The 17,778-nt window shown below is 46.5% G+C and overlaps 1 protein-coding gene across 1 annotated transcript; it reads left to right on the top strand.

Annotated features, from left to right (window-relative positions):
• The first annotated feature begins 516 nt into the window (after positions 1-516).
• Positions 517-11,256, top strand: LOC146342357 (vomeronasal type-2 receptor 26-like). Its single transcript, XM_084807818.1, has 5 exons — positions 517-762; positions 1,605-2,459; positions 6,077-6,313; positions 10,018-10,138; positions 10,355-11,256. The coding sequence occupies exons 1-5, from the start codon at positions 685-687 to the stop codon at positions 11,254-11,256; spliced, it is 2,193 nt and encodes a 730-aa protein (XP_084663944.1). The 5' UTR covers positions 517-684.
• The last annotated feature ends 6,522 nt before the right edge of the window (positions 11,257-17,778 follow it).

The following is a 17,778-nucleotide window of genomic DNA, read 5'->3' as shown; positions in this document are numbered from 1 at the left end:
AGTTAGGAGGCTTCTCCATGAGAGCACCTCATTCATGGAACACTCTCCTCAGGAAGCTCACCTGGTGAAGACACTGTCATCTTTTCGGCACCAGGCAAAACGTTCTGATTTCCCCAAGGAATTCAGCATTGTCTGTGGTCCAGTTCTTGTGGGCTGCTTGTGCAGTGTTCATTCTAGGCTGGGGGTGGGAGTGAGAGTTCTGCATGGTCAGTGAAGACATTTCATATTATACTGTTTTGAGATTACGTTTGTATGCGGTCTATTTGTTTTGCATTGTTTTGCTGGTTATGCGTTATACTGATTGGGGTTTTTTCCCCTCTTATATTGAGCAAGTCATATTGAGACATTGCTTTTTGTGGTCGGAAACAGTGCATAAATTTTAATAACCACTGCCCATTTAGTTGCATGAGCAAATCATAATGCAAGCTGTAACATACATGATTTAATACTATATAACCATCTCATTGCAGCCTGCTCCCAAAAAACTACCAGTATGTCCTTGCCTTCATGTTTGCCATTCGTGAGGTCAATAAAAATGCAGACTTGTTACCAAATACCACACTGGTTTCCAAGGTTTATGAGAATGCTTTTAATTCAATAAGAGCCTCTTCAAACACACTCCAGCTCCTCTTCACAGATCATGGGAATCCCACCAATTATATATGTGGACTGAAAGAGAAATTAATGGCTGTCATTGGAGGGCTCACCTCCCAAAACTCCATCCAGATGGCCAACTTCTTAAATACCTACAAGATAGCACAGGTACGTGTTCAGGGTCAGATAGATGCCGCCCATGACGAATTCCTCCATGAATCACAACTGGAATGGCAAAGGTCTCTGACCAGCCCATGAAGTTATTTAGGCCACAATGCTATGTGGATAGACTCCGAATGTGGATAGACTCCGAAGTCGGATCCTACCAAGTACCATAACGCACAGCGACCACAGCACAGAGGCAATCCTCGCCTCTGTGTTCCAGCCGCCCTGCACTTTGGCTAGATGGTGATTTTGCTCATCTCACCACAGCGCCTAGGAGGCTGGAGCATGTATAGGAAGCTGTGATGCATTCCTGGTGCCATCCCCTTCCCACCCCCTGGGGCCGCCCCCTTTCCCCATCTCTGCACTCTATTTCTGAGTGTGGAGACATAGCCAGGACTGCTCTGGCTACAAGGGTTTCTGGGTTCCAAGGTCAGAGCCGCTTTCCAACCTCAGAGCCCAGAAACCAAACACACCCTAGATGCTGTCTAGGGGGCATGGGTTTGCTCTCTTAATGACTGCACTGCCGTTACGGGATCTATGTGGGTACTAGGAATAAAAACTCACAACAAGAAGATTCCAAGCTGTGGTTGCTGCATGACAGTGTTGTGAACCATGAGAATTCTAGTTCCTTCCACATCCTGCTTAGAATCTGCTCCCAGTTCTGATAATACTAGATGTGGTTGCTAGGAAACCTACAATTGTACTGCAAGGGAGCACAAAGTTTGTAATGAGAGTATATATTGAATGAGATCAAGATGTTGCCAGATGTCCAAAAATGACTCCATCCAAACAAGAACAAAGTAATGGTTTTCTCCATCCTGAAGGTATTGTGTCATTCCCATTAGCTCAGCTATGGTGCCTTTGATCCAGCACTAAGGGACAAAACTCGATTCCCCTCTTTCTACCGGATGGTCCCAAATGAAGATCCTCAGTATGCTGGGATTGTTCAGCTACTCAAACATTTTTGCTGGAACTGGATCAGCCTCATTGTTTCAGAGGATGACAGTGGAGAAACCTTCCTCCGAACGCTGAGACCAAGGCTCTTGGAGAACAATCTTTGCATTGCTTGGATGCACATGATCCCAACAGTAACAAAAATTTTACCACACGAAATACTTCTACAAAAATTGAGACCAATTCAATCAACTCTCAGACTGAGTGAAATCAACGTGATTCTTGTGTATGGAGATGGTCAGTCTCTGGAGGCGTTAAGGCTGGTTTTATACTCCAATGAAATTGTTCACATGTATCCTATAGAGAGGGTATGGATCACAACAGCTGAATGGGATTTCACTGCTTTAGCACCTGGGGGTAAATTCACCACTAAATCTTTCAATGGCACCTTGTCCTTCACCCTCCATACAAACGTGGTGCCAGGATTTCAAGATTTCGTGGAGAGGATCAATCCTTTCCAGTCCACTTTTTATTTCATCCATCAGTTCTGGGCCAGTGCATTTCTCTGTTCCTTCCCTATGTATAACCTTTATGTCACAAACAAGAGAAACTGCACTGGGAAGGAGAAGCTGGGGAGCCTCCCTGGATCTGTGTTTGAAACAGGGATGTCTGGCCAGAGCTACAATATCTACAATGCGGTCTATGCTGTAGCACATGCTCTCCATGCCATGGATTCATCAAGAGACAAGTACAAAACAATGGGAGGTGGAAGAACATGGGATCTCCAGAAACTTCAGCCATGGCAGGTAATTGCAGCTCCAGGACTGAAATTGCAAAACATTATAATATGTCATACCAAAATTAACTTGAAATACAGGAAAAGCCAAATCATAGATAAATCAACAGTAGAAAAGGGAAAACTATGTTGACAGACTTAATTTCTTAGACCATGACTGAAAAAGAATGTCCAGCCTCTTTAAATCCCATGAAAGCTGTGTTCTGGCTGGAAGCATGTGTGGCAGTCAGTAGGTTTCCTATATAAGCTGTGCTTATACGTCCACTATGGACTTGCACAGTCATGTCCAGAAAGTGAACCTGTTGTGTAGACTGGCTGGGATTGTGTCGTATACAATGCTTTTGCTGATTTCCTCAGTTTGCGCAGGGGGCAGGAAGCATTGTATGTTATAAACCCATCCAGGGTCACAACCCTCTGATGAGGCCCATGCAGATTCTTCTTGTAGCATATTATGGTGCTTGATTTGTGGACTGCAGAGGAGTTCGTGATTAGTTGACATCTTCCTCCTCGCCTTGGTTAGACATTTAAAAATGTTCAGAAAGTAGAAACTCCTGTAGATTCATTTTTCACAGTAATGATTCAGTGGCTAATAGGTACTGAAAGTCAGTGCTGCTTATTATTTATTATTATTATTATTAATATTAAACATTTCTATACCTGGCAGTGTGCTATAAACAGCAGTCTCGAAACTGCCATTTTGGGGCAAGGTGATTGAGCGGGTGGTGGTGATGCAGTTGAAGGCACACTTGGAAGAAGCCGATGATCTGGGTCCATTTCAGTCGGGCTTCAGGCCTGGGCATGGGACAGAAACAGCCTTGGTCACCTTGGTGGATGATATGAGGAGGGCTCTGGATAGGGGCGAATGCTCCTTCCTTGTTCTCCTTGACCTCTCAGTGGCTTTTGACACCGTTGACTACGGTATCCTCCTGGACCGCCTGGAGGGGTTGGGCATTGAAGACACCATATTGCGGTGGTTCCCGTCCTTCCTCTCTGGCAGGTTCCAGAGGGTAGCACTGGGAAAGGAGGTTTCAGACCCGTGACCACTCACTTGTGGAGTTCACAGGATTCCATCCTCTCCCCAGTGCTATTTAACATCAATGTGAAGCCGCTGGGGGCTATCATCAGGAGGTCTGGGATGCAGTGTCATCAATATGCTGATGACATGCAGCTCTACCTCTTGTTCAAATCCTCACCAAGGTTGGCCGAAGAATCCCTGTCCAAATGTCTGGAGATGGTGAGTGGCTGGATGGGGAGGAATAAGCTGAAGCTGAACCCTGACAAGACCGAGATACTTTTGGTGGGAGACAAGAGGAGGTTGGGGGATGTTGCCCTGGTGTTGAATGGGGTACGGCTACCCTTGAAAGACCAGGTCTGCAGCCTGGGGGTCATTTTAGACTCCCAGCTGTCCATGGAGGCTCAGGTGTTAGCTGTGAGCCGGACAGCACTGTACCAACTCCATCTGATATGGCAGCTGCACCCCTATTAAACATTAAAATACAATATAGAAATTCTAAAAACCATTTACATAAAAGCATAAGAACAACATATACAAACAACATATCACTAAAAACAACTTTGAACTAAAAACAATGTTTTAAAAATCCAACAATAAAACAACACAGCTTAAAACAACACGGCTTAAAAACAGAATACAAAGGTCAGCAAAAGGATCAAGGGTTCTCAAAAGAGAAGGCCTGCCGGAATAACAGCGTCTTTCATGCCTGCTTAAAAACCTTCAACAAGGTCAGCAGGCGCATTTGAACCGGCAGGTCGTTCCACAACTGGGGGGCGGCAAAGGAGAAGTTCCTCTTGCATGTGACTGATGATCTCACATTAGGCAGCCGCGGCAGGGAGCCCTCCGAGGACCTTAGGTGGCAGACTGGGACGTAGGGGAGAAGGCGCTCCCTAAGGCACCTTGGACCTAGCCCACGTGGGGCTCTAAAGGTAAGAACCAGCACTTTGTATTTTGCTCGGAAACAAGTTGGCAGCCAGCGTACAGATTTTAAAGCCAGTGTAATATGGTCCCAACAGGATGTCCCGGAGACCAACATGGCTGCCATGTTTTGCACCTGTTGGAGTTTCCAAACTAAATACAAAGGCAGCCGCAAGTGCGGCGCATTGCAGAAATCAAGCCTAGAGGTTACCAGCGCGTGCACCACCGTTACCAGGTCCACATGTTCCAGGAATGGGCGTAGTGGGCATATCAGCCGAAGTTGATAACAGGCATTTCTCACCATTGCCTCCAGCTGGGGTGCCAGCAGGAGGGTTGGGTCAAGAAGCACGCCAAGCTATGAACTTGCTCCTTCAGGGGGAGTGCAACCCCATCCAGAACTGGTTCACATACCTCCATACCTAATTTGGGACCCTTCACAATGAGGACTCTGTTAGGTAGCAGAGATAGCCGAGTGGCCCGTACACTAACAGAATCCCCAGTCTGTCCCTAGTCCCGAGGCCGAGGTATACACACTAGATGTGAGCCAGTTCCTTCACAGTGAGTCTGCTCAGGGGAATGCTATCTTTGCAGACCACTGCTACGCTGCCTCCCCGTCCTCTTCTCCTTACCTGCTCTACCACGGAGTACCTGACCGGGAGAAGCTGCATCCACACAGGCCCACTTATCTCCCCCAGCCAAGTCTCCGTAATGCATACCAGGTCAGCCTTTTCATCCAAGATTAGATCATGGATGGTTGCGATCTTATTCCAGACTGACCTGGCATCGCAAAGGAGCAGGCAAAGATTCTGTGGGTGGCTTGCCCACTCCCCAAGTTACCTGGGCTGACAGGGCAACCAGAAGGCTGGATAGGTGTAAAATACCTGCCCTCCCTTCTCCTATGAGTTTCTGCTCTGCCAGCACCATGTCTTCCCATGCCCCCCCACGCACCATTGTTATTGCCTCCCTCATACACATAATGCTGACTTTGTCTCAGAAAACACATCAAACTCAGCAACATTCAGCAGAATAAAACACAGCCAAGCCCCACATCCCATCTCTCACGTGGAATGTACACGGAACACTCCCCTCCCATCTCTCACCGGGGGGCGGGGGGGCACAATTCAGTACCAGCAGGCTCTCACCCTGGGGTATACATTCACTTCCCTCTCACCCATAAAAATAATAAAGAGCCTAACTGGAAAAACACATTCAAAGGCCACCTCCCTCCGGACTCCAGAAAACCCCAGAAATTCCCCCTCACTCCCCACATGGAGAAGAGAAAGAAGGGAAACACAGAGAGAAGAGAGAAAAACCAAGGGAGGGGCCCTCACCCTTTGGGGGCACCCCCTTTGGGGGGACCGTCGCCCACATCGCTTCCCTTAAGTCCGGGCTTCCTGGAGGACAGCCAATGGTCGGATGCCAAACACTCCCCAGGGAACCGGCTCCTGAGCTGTTTCCAGAGCCAGAAATAATGAGCCCTGCCCAAGGCCAGACAGGATGCTGCAGCAGCGGGAAGGAGCAGGGAGACAACGCTGGCCAGAAGGAAACACCTCCCACCTGCTCCTCCGATGAATTCCCCTGCTGCCACGGTTCTTGCTCTGCTGGCTGCTGCTGCTGCTCCTACATAGAGGTGACATTAACCAGTTCCTTGCTGTTGGACCCCATCCGTGACTTGGTTTTCTCTTTCCGTTTAGCTTCACTGGTTTCTAAGAAACATCCGTTTTAACAATAGTGCTGGTGAAGACGTATTTTTCAGTGACAATGGGGACCTGGCAGGGGGATATGATCTCATCAACTTGGTCACCTTCCCCAATGGATCCTTCCGGAGAATGCGGGTTGGCAGGATGGACCCCCAGGCTCCTGCAGGGAAGGAGTTCATCATCAGTGGAAGTGCCATTCTCTGGAACCCCAAATTCAGTCAGGTAGGAACAGTCAGCGCCACCGCCACCATACTCCACGCACATACCCTGGATATTGGCATCATCGTTGGCTGGGTTTGGATGGACCACCTTCCTACGGGCACACCTAACATGATTAGGGCTGCCCATTGCAGGGAAATCTGGCCTCTTGGGGCTCGATGGATTTCCCCAGAGCCCCCGGCTCAGCTTATGATCACAAGGCATGCTGCTTTCTCTCCCCAATATGAACGTTGTGAGTTTTTGAAAATTCTCCTCAAACCAAAATGAAATTCTTGCCGATCTTCACCAGCCAATCTGAACAAGTACAGCGATTCCCAGCATAGAGAAGACCATAGTTAAAGTTATTTGTCTGGTGAATTGTAGCTGCGTAGGTTCAGCATGTAACTGCGGCAAGGCAAGCGCTATAGAAACAAACACACACTGCTATTTCAAAAGCCAACAAGGGAGTGCTGGGAGTAAACAGCTCCAGGGAAAACAAATAGACTCCCAAGGAAAGGTTGAGCGCAGCCATAATGGTTGCACTGTTCAGACAAAGGAACGCTGACGACTAATGAAGAAAAAGGAAGAAAGTAAAAGCTCAGGACTTGCAATCTGCATCAAAGAGTAGTTGCAAGGAGAAACGAGTAGAAGAAGAAAACAAGTTCCCTTTTGTCTATCGCCCCACGCTGGTTCAGATGACCGATCAGAAGCATTCTTGCTTAACTCCAATAACCGTGATATGTCTGCCCACCGACGTTAAGGATGAGTAGCCTGTCATAGCACAGAGGTGGCCACCCCATGTAACAATACCATGGTTGAATACAAAGGGATTCCAATCCGGACTTTTAAGAGCGAAATACGCAAACCCCTGGGACTGGATGGACGGATCTGTCAGTTTCGGGTTCTCCCACATTCATGTTTTCTTTTTTTAATCATGAGTTCTTTTCCCCACAAATACAGAGAAATTTGCAAATTTGAGAACATTTCTTTTTTTTTAATCAAAACTGAAATTAAAGTTTCACCCATCCCTATTCCTCACTTTGTTGGCAAATTCCAGACGGGGAGACAAATTAGACTACCATTTTCATGAGATTTCTAGTGACAAAAACGGGCGCGATCTTTCAGCAGTTTAGATTTGACTCTGGTACATGATACGCCAGTATGATCAGGCTACTTCCTATTGTTTTAAAATCCGCTTTCAAGTTTTTGACATTTGGATTGTTTTCTGCCTATTGATTTTTTATTCTTATTAGACAGTACTCTATCCAACTGACTAATCTAATTATGCAGTTCTCACAAGCTGCAATTGTGCATTTCATTACCACCTGACTGCACTGCTTAGCTTTCTCTCTTTCTGCTGTGCAGAGACTTCAGCCATGTGTAAGGAGTGCGGCTCACTGGTAGAGCACATGCTTGGCATGCTGGTCCCCGTTTCATCTGCAAGTAGGGCTAGGAAAAACTCCTGCCTGAAGCCCTGGAGGACTACCGCTACTCAGTGTTGACAATACTAGGCAAGACAGAACAGTGTTCTGACTCAGAATCAGGTGGCTTCCTATGTCCCTGTGAAGGTTTGTGGCCCAAAGAGGCAAGGAAAAGAAAAAAGTCAGGCCTAGAGGCCTGGAGTTTTTTGCTGGGAAGGGGTATCCCTGAGCAGAGTAGTTGCATTTCCCCGCTCAAGTTTCTGTTTCAATTCCCCACTTAAGTTTCATTCATTCAGGTTTGAAGCAGTACTTTCGGTTTAGAGGGAGGGGGGTATAAAAAGAGAGCGAGAGAGCCAGTAAGACCAGAGTCTGGGAGACCAGAGCCGGAAGACACAGAAGGAAGGAGTAGCCTGGAGAAGTCTAAGTACAGCTAGGGTAAAGGAACTTGCATTTTCGACTTCTATTCTCTTTTAACGTTTTTTGTATCACTCAGCTGTGTTGTATAAATACCTTGAGATGTGATTTGCTTGCTTTCATTTGCTAGTAAACTGTTGCGGTTAAACCCTGTGTCTAGAGTGTCAATCACCCCACGTCTAGAGCCTAAATCCCACATTATTTACTTATTTTTATTTATTTATTCATTTCATTTCTATACCTCCCAGTAGCCAAAGCTCTCTGGTTGGATCACAAAAATTAAAACTGAAAAGCACAGGATAAAACAATATAAAATATAAAAGCATTAAAACCGCAACATAACAATGCAAACAGAATAAATCAGAATAAAACCTAGTAGCAATGCAGAGATTTAAAATGCAGATTTAAATCACCAAAGCTAAAAGACTAGGAAGTTAAAATGCTAAAATGCTTGGGAGAATAAAGAAAGGTCTTCACCTGGTGCCAGAAGGAATATAACGTAGGTGCCAGATGAAACTCTCTAGGGAGTTCATTCCACAGGCAGGGTGCCACAGCAGAAAAGGCCTTCTTCTTCCTGGTAACTACCTACCTCACTTCCTTTGGCAGTGGCTCATGGAGAAGGACCTCTGAGGATGAACTTAGGGTCCAGGCATGCACATATGGGAGGAGGTGATCCTTCAAATACCCTGACCCCAAGCCATTCAGGGCTTTGAATGTGAATACCAGCACTTTGAATCAGGCCTGGAAATGGACTGGCAGCCAGTGCAGCTGGAAAAATGCTGGTGTAATGTGATCTCGTTGGCCAGTCCCTGTTAACAATCTTGCTGCCCTATTTAAGACAAGATGAAATTGTCAGACCGTTTTCAAAGGCAGCCCTATGTACAATACAATGCAGTAATCCAGACGAGAAGTTATCAGAGAATTGGAGAGAAGCTACTGTATCTCTGTCCACATAAGGGCACAGTTGGTAAATCAGCCTAAGCTGATAAAAAGTGCTCCGTGCCACTGAGTTCACCTGTGCCTCAAGTGACAGTTTGGGGTCCAAGAGCACCCCCAAACTAGGAACCTGATCCTTTAGGGGGCGTGCAACCCCCTCCAGAACAGGTTGAATATTATTGGGAAGGGGAAGGGAAACGAAGAAGGTGGGACTCTTAAGGAGGCAACAGATCTTTAAGGAGTTGCTCAGGGGGTCCAGGTCAAGGGTAGAACCCTGACCGTCCCTAAGGATATAAATACCTGGAAATCAAGTGTGACACTTCATGCATCTGATGAAAGGGAGTACTGTCCTTGATAGCTTAAGCAAAAATGAATGTCTTAGTATTTCAGTTTTGTTTGACTTCAAGAGGCCAACACAACTACATTCACTAGCACCTGCTATTTCTAGTTCTGCTGCTTTTCCTTTTGCTCATGCTTTCCCAACCTAGATTCCTCTAAAGGATTCGGCCTTCAGCTCTGCTCACTGCTGACCATTGGCTAGACTGCCTGTGGCTGAAGGGAGTTGTAGGCCAAAACATCTGGAGGGCCACAGGTTATGGAAGACTGCTGTGGGGGACTGAAGTGGGGACTGAATCCAGTTGGTCTAATCTTTAGCACCACCCCAAAGGAGAGTGCTGGAAAATGAGTAGGAATTAAATATCTTTGCTGTTCACCCATTTGAAAGAGTGGACAAGCAGTGAGTGGCACAGGCTGCAAGAACCACCTTCATGATGGAGCCGTGAGCATTGCAGGGCCTTTCTGATTCACAAGGGTCTTGGCATAGGCCCAAGGACATTCACCTGATGCAAGGCGTAAGGTCTTCTGATGAGCCGAAGAAAAAGAGGTTAGCTGAGAGTTAGAGCAACGAGGAAAAATGATCTCATTTTCCTCCCAAATGTCCTTTCTTGTGATTACCATTAGATGCAGCCCAGTTCCACCTGTGTCGAGAGCTGCCACCGAGGACAGAGCAGGTTCGTCCAGCAGGGGAAGCAAGTGTGTTGCTATGATTGTGTTGAGTGCCCACAAGGGAGGATTTCAACTCACATGGGTAAGTGAAGGATTCGAGCATTACTTTTCTCCGAAGATGAATATATGAGTGTGTTTACTATGAATAAGGGTGGGCAAAGGAAATGCAAAGAGAAGAAACTTTTATCATGCTGAAGAAAGAGCGTTTATTATATGGCTTCCAGTGAAAGATTCCAGAAAAATATAGGGAAGCATTTGAGTACTTGGGAAACGCTAAATTCTTGCTCGTTACTTTCAGATGCTCATCAGTGTAAGACGTGCCCTGAAGATCAGCATCCGAACAAGAACATGGACCAATGTATTCCAAAAGTTATTAGCTACCTATCCTATGATGAGGCTTTGGGAGCAGCTCTGGCAGCCTTAGCTGTGTTCCTTTCTTTGATCACAATAGTTGTGATTGGGAGCTTCACTCTGCACTGGAACACTCCCATCGTCAAAGCCAACAACTGGAGCATCACATGTACCCTGCTCTCCTCGCTGCTGCTCTGCTTTCTCTGCTCCTTCTTATTCATTGGCTGGCCTGGGAAGGCAACCTGCCTTCTGAGGCAAACAGTGTTTGGCATCATCTTCTCCATCGCTGTGGCTTGTGTGTTAGCCAAAACCATCACTGTGGTTTTGGCCTTCATGGCCACAAAGCCTGGAAACAGGATGAGGAAATGGGTGGGGAAGAGACTTGCTGTATCTATGATAATCGGGTGTTCCCTTATTCAAGCTTGCATCTGTGGTATGTGGCTGGCAACTTCTCCCCCCTTCCCAGAGCTTGACATGCACTCCCAGGTTGATGAGATCATAGTTCAATGCAATGAAGGCTCAGACTTCATGTTCTACATTGTCTTGAGCTACATGGGATGTTTGGCCCTCATCAGCTTCACTGTGGCTTTCTTTGCCAGGAAGTTACCTGATACTTTCAATGAAGCCAAGCTGATCACCTTCAGCATGTTGGTCTTCTGCAGTGTTTGGGTGTCTTTTGTGCCAACCTACCTGAGCACCAAGGGGAAATACATGGTGGCTGTGGAGGTCTTCTCCATCTTGGCCTCTACTGCTGGCTTACTGGGTTGTATCTTCCTCCCCAAATGCTTTGTGATTATATTCAGGGCTGAGATGAACACCAGAGAGCTATTAGTCAGGAAAAAGGTATAGTCACAATTGGAGGGGGGGGATGACATCATCGTTGACTTTTTTTTCCCCTACCTGGTTTCACTAGATTGGGGCTGAATAGCCCCCCCCCCCATATTTGCTGGCCCAGTGGTGTTCTATGAAATTGTGGGGATATTTTTGTTGACTTTTGGTGGTAGTATTCGAACGCCACTCATTTCTGTTGAGGGGGTGGTTACCCCTATCAGGAGGAATCAGCAAAAGGCGTAGAACCTTAACAAATTGTATTTTGTCTCTTTTCCATAGTCTGAAGGAAGGCTGAGACAAATATTGCTACATATGATCCCGATCAGTACATAAAATCAATTCATGCCATATTTTATACAAGTCAGGTGTTTTCGCTTTGCCTTTTACTAGGTTCAGTTGATACACCCATTTTCCTGCCATAGCTATTTGCCATACGGATGGGAGAGAAATCTTCCACGGACCTCAGTGAGGCCGGATTCAGAAGAATCCACTATGCCATTTACACCTGCATTTACCTTAAACTAAGACCTTTACGGCCACCAACGGTGTAGTGGGCACCATTTGCATCCACAGTCAATCTGCCTAGCCAGCGATACGGCAATCAATGGCGGCCGTATTGCTGGCGCTCCGGAGCCAGCCAGTGGCTCTGCAGAATCACCGTGGAGCAGAGCCGGCCGGCTAGGATTCCAGGGGGGAGGGACGGATCACCTCCCAACCCTGCGGACACCTCCCCCCCGGACTTGGAGGTAAGCCTTCCGCCTATCCCTCATTTGCCACAGCTTCATATAGTAAGATTTCAACGTTAGAAATTCTACACTTTTCCCAACTTTTAGGTACGTCTCCACAGGCTGACATCAACAAGAACGGGATTAAGTCTTAGATGTGACCTTTGCATTTTGTTCTTCTCATATTGTCAATAGAGCCAATGCTGATAGAACATATATAGTCTGATGTGCAATCTTTGCCATTTCTGAGAATATGATCTTCTAAAACGGTAACACAACAGAACATGATTAGCGCATATGAATATATAAACCTTGCTGATTCCAAGTTCTCCAACATTTTGTATTGTTTCCATTTGCTACGCTTGCCAGATGCCCTGGCATAATATACCAGAAGAGTAACAAGTTTAATAAATTCTCCCAAAGGATTGCGGATACCGTTTTCTTTGACTGAGTTATCCATTATTTATCTCATTCTTTTCGTTCTATATCATTCTTATTTTCAGGGACCATTTTCACTCCCTCTCCTATTCATTACAATTCTATACCACCCATTCCCCAAAGTTGTCTGTGCGCTTCACAAAATAAAATTTAAAACCAGAAAATTCAATTACATAGTAAATCCCAATATAGAGACTATAACTTCAAAAGAGAACACAAGCAAAGAGGAACCAAGATAAAAGCCAACAGCAGCGCAAGGAGCCATTAATGTCCTAACACCATTTTTCAAACTCAAGGGCTAAAAAGCCTGGGAAAATAAAAAGGGTTTCACCTGGCACTGAAAAGACCACAATTTTGGTATCGGAGCGTGTCTGGAGAGAACATCTCAGAACCAAGGTGCCACCACTACAAAGGCCCTCACCTTAGTAGCCACCCACCTCACCTCATGCAGTGCAGGCACCCAGAGAAGGGCCTCTGAGGATGACCTAACGGCCCAGGCAGGTATATATGGAGGGGGACGATGCTTCAGGTTACCTGGCCCTCAGCCGTCTAAGGGATATGTAGGTCAACACCAGCACATTGAAGTGGGCCTGGAAATGGACTGGAAACCAGTGTGGATCATAAAGCAGGGGCATAATATCGCCATATTGGCCATGCCCTGTTTACAATCTCACTGCCCCACTTTGGACCTGATGGTGAGAAAAGAACAGGAAAGGCAGCAGCAATAGCAGCATTCTGCTTCCCCACCACTTGCCTGCCAGCAGCATTTCAATAACCAACTGGCAATAACTGAGGCCTAGAGTTACTTCAGAGGCCTCAACTGCAGAGCTCTTGAGCGGTCTTAAAATGTAACCTATCCTTGTGGACCATATTACTAAAACCACAAAGTGCAGGATAGAACAGTATAATTATGAGAGCTTAAAACCACAACAGTACAGTCAGTAGAAAACCAAGCAGCAGTGCAGAGATTTAAAATACAGATTTATTATTTATTTATTTTATTTATTGATTATGTTTATATCCTGCCATTTTTCCTCCTCAAGGAACCCAAGGCGGCGTACATAATTCTCCTCTTCCTCCATTTTATCCTCACAGCAACAACCCTGTGAGGTGGATTGGGCTGAATGTACGTGACTGGCCCAAAGTCACCCAGTGAGCTTCCTTGGCCAAGCGGGGACTAGAACCCGGATCTCCCGACTCCCAGTCCAACACTCTAGCCGCTACACCTCACAGATTTAAAACACCAGAGCTAAAAGACTAGGAAGCTAAGATTCTAAACTACGGGGAGAATAAAAAGGTCTTCATCTGGAACCAGACGGAGTGCAACGTAGGCACCAGTGGAACCTCTTTATGGAGCTCATTCCACAGCCGGAGTGCCACAGCAGAAAAGGCCCTCTCCCACATAGCCACCCACCTCACTTCCTTTGGCAGGGGCTTACAAAGAAGGACCGCTGAAGATGATCTCAGTGTCTGGGCAGGAAAATATGGGAAGAGGCGGTCCTTCAGATAACCTGGCTCCAGGTGTAGGGCTTTGAATGTGAATACCAGCACTTTGAATCGGGCCTGGAAATGAACTGGCAGCCAACGCAGCCGGAAAAGTACTGCCATTATATGATCACGTTGGCCAGTCCCTGTTAACAATCTTGCTGCCCTATTTCAGACAACCTGAAATTTTCAGACCATTTACAGAGGCAGCCCGACATATAATGCATTGCAGTAATCCAGACCAGAGGTTATCAGAGCATGAATAATTGCAGCTAGGCTATCTCTCTCCACATAAGGGCACAGTTGGTGTATCAGCCTAAGCTGATAAAAAGTGCTCCATGCCACTGAGTTCACCTGCGCCTCAAGTGACAGTTCTAGGTCCAAGAGCACCCTCAAATTATGAATCTGATCCTTTAGGGGAAGTACAACTCCCTCCAGAACAGGTTGAACATAGAATCATAGAATAGTAGGGTTGGAAGGGGCCTACAAGTCCATCGAGTCCAACCCCCTGCTCAATGCAGGAATCCAAGTCAGAGCATCCCTGACACCTCACCTTGGATGCCTCCGGTGTGGGAGAGCCCACCACCTCCCTTGGTAATTGGTTCCATTGTCGTATTGCTCTAACAGTCAGGAAGTTTTTCCTGATGTTCAGCTGGAATCTGGCTTCCTGTCACTTGAGCCCATGATTCCGTGTTCTGCATTCCGGGATGATAGAGAAGAGATCCTGGCCTTCCTCTCCATGACAACCTTTCATTCAAGTACTTGAAGAGCGCTATCATATCTCCCCTCAGTCTTCTCTTCTCAAAGCTAAACATGCCCAGTTCTTTTATCTCTCTTCATAGGGCTTTGTTTCCAGTCCCCTGATCATCTTGGTTGCCCTCCTCTGAACCCTCTCCAGCTTGTCTGTATCCTTCTTAAAGTGCAGTGCCCAGAACTGGACACAATACTCCACATGGGGCTTAACCAGTGCCGAGTAGAGGGGAACTAGTATTTCCCGGGATTTGGAAGCGATGCTTCTATTAATGCAACCGAAAAGAGCATTTGCCTGTTTTGCAGCCACATCACATTGTTGGTCATATTCAGCTTGTGATCGACAACAATTCCAAGATCATTCTCGCTTGTAGTGTTGTTGAGCCACGTATCCCCCATCTTGTAACTGTGCATTTGGTTTCTTGTTCCTAGGTGCAGAACTTGACACTGATCCCTATTAAATGTCATTCTGTTGTTTTCTGCCCAGCGCTCCAGTCTATCAAGATCACTTTGAATTCTGTTTCTGTCTTCCAAGGTATTAGCTATCCTGCCCAGTTTTGTGTCATCTGCAAATGTGATCAGCATTCCCTGCACCTCCTCTTCCAAGTCATTAATAAAAATGTTGAAGAGCACTGGGCCCAGGACTGAGCCCTGCGGGACCCCACTCGTTACCTCTCCCCAGTTGGAGAAGATCCTATGGAGAAGCACTCTTTGAGTCCGATTCTGTAGCCAACTGTGGTTCCACCGGATCGTTGTTTCATCTAGCTCACTTTCAGCTAGTTAGTTTGCTCATCAGGATATCATGGGGCACTTTGTTGAAAGCTTTGATGAAGCTGAGGTATATTATGTCCACAGCGTTCCCACAGTCCACAAGGGAGGTGACTTGATCAAAAAATGAGATCAGATTAGTCTGCAGGATTTGTTCTTGACAAATCCATGTTGGCTTCGAGTAATCACTGCATTGTTTTCAAGGTGTTCACAGATGGATTGCTTTATCATCTGCTCCGGAATTTTCCCAAGGATTGATATCAGACTGACTGGTCTGTAGTTCCCAGGTTCTTCCTTTTTACCCTTTTTGAAGATAGGGACAACATTAGTCCTCCCCAGTCATCTGGCACTTCACCCGTCCTCCATGATTTCTCAAAGAGAATAGACAGTGGTTCTGAGAGTTCTTCTGCCAGTTCCTTTCTTACTCTAGGGTGCAGTTCATCTGGCCCTGGAGATTTGAATTCATTCAAAGTAATTAGGTGTTCCTTGACCACATGCCTATCGATCTCAAGCTGTAATCCTGCCCCTTCAGCCTGTACTTCACCTTTGCCAGGGGGATCATAGACCCTCTTTTGGGAGAAGACTGAGCCAAAGTAGGAATTGAGCACCTCTGCCTTTTCTTTGTCATCTGTTATCATTTTGCCATCCTTATTTAATAGCTGAACCACCATTTCTTTCCTCTGTCTTGTACTATGCACGTAGCTGAAGAAAGCTTTTTTGTTGCTTTTAACATTCCTCGCTAACCCCAGCTCGTCCTCAGCTTTAGCCTTCCTGACGCCATCCCTGCAATTCTGTGCTACTTGCCTGTGCTCTTCCCTTGTTGCTTGGCCTTCCTTCCACTTCCTATGTTTGTGCTTTTTTTTGTTTTCAGGTCATCTCTTAGCTTTTTGTGAAGCCACATTGGCTTCTTCTGTTGTCTTCCACCTTTTCTTCTTGTTGGAATTGTTTGTAATTGTTCCAGGAGAATTTCCTTTTTAAAAAACTCCCACCCATCTTGGACTCCTTTTCTCATTAGAGTTGCTTGCCATGGGACCTTACTTATCATTGTTCAGAATTTATTAAAATTGGCTTTTCCTAAAATCCAGGGTATGCGTTTGGCTACACTCTGCTTTTGCTTCCTTTAGAACCAAGAACTCAAGTATAACATGGTTGCTTCCCCCCAGAGTTCCTGTAACTGCTACGTTATCCACTCTGTTGGTTAGGATCAAGTCAGGGATAGCCAATCCTCTAGTTCCTTCCTCTACTTTCTGTAGGAGGAAGTTATCCACCATGCAAGTCAGGAATTTCCTGGAGGGGCCATGTTTTCCAGAATTTGTCTCCCAACAAATACCAGGGAAATTGAAGTCCCCCATTACTAAGTTTCACCCTCGTCTTCTCCTTGATTGGGTGGCCGGTAGTAGACTCCGACCACCATGTTCCTTTAATCACTTAGCCAGGCAGGCAAACCACCCACGAACAGTACCTCCATCTTGTCTGGATTGATTTTCAGTTTATTGCCCCTCATCCAGTCCGTTACCGTTCCCAGCCACCAATTCAGAACAGCCACTGCCTCACGTGGGTTTGATGAAAAACAGAGGTAAAGCTGGGTGTCATCTGCATTTTGATGGCACCTCAGCCCACACTTCCGGATAACCTCTCCCAGAGTTTTCATGTAGATGTTGAACAGCAGAGGGGATAAAATAGTACCCTGTGGAACCCTATGGCATAATTGCAATGCAAAGGCACAGAGCAACAATCCCCCAGCACCACCTGCTGGAATCAGACATCCAAGTAGAAGAACCATTGCAGCGCTTTGCCTCCGACTACCAGCCCAGACAACCTATCCAGAACAATACCATGGTGAATGGTATCGAAAGCTGCCAAGAGGTCTGGGAGAATCAATACGGTCGCACCACTCCTGTCCCGCTTCTGGCAAAAGACATCCCACAGGGTGACCAAGGCAGTTTCTGTTCGAAAACCAGGCCTGAACCCTGGTTGAAATGGAGCTAGATTAGCCGTTTCATTCAAGAGTGCCCAGAGTTGTCCTGCAACCACCCGCTCAAGCACCTGGCAAAGGAAGGGGATATTAGCCACCGGCCAGCAGTTGTTAAAATCCTCTGGGTCCAGGTTAGGCTTTTTCAGGAGTGGCCTGATTATTGCCTCTTGTAAAGAGGCCAGCACCACTCCCTCTCTCAGTCAGGAACTTCCTGGACCCAGCCGGACATCCCCTCCTTCTTTGATTTAATAAGCCATGAAGGGCAAGGCTCGAGCACACGGGTGATTGACCGGAGTTGGCGAAGCACCTTGTCCACGTCCTCGGGCCTCAATAACTGAAACTCATCCAATACACCTGGACCAGATGGTGCTCTGGACAACTCTACGAATGGAACTGCAT

Source organism: Heloderma suspectum, chromosome 6, assembly GCF_057233095.1.
Source record: "Heloderma suspectum isolate Gila_16-S chromosome 6, 16-S_ref, whole genome shotgun sequence".
Taxonomy (NCBI): domain Eukaryota; kingdom Metazoa; phylum Chordata; class Lepidosauria; order Squamata; family Helodermatidae; genus Heloderma; species Heloderma suspectum.
The sequence above is the reverse complement of the archived record's forward strand: the minus strand, read 5'-3'. Positions and strand labels throughout refer to the sequence as shown.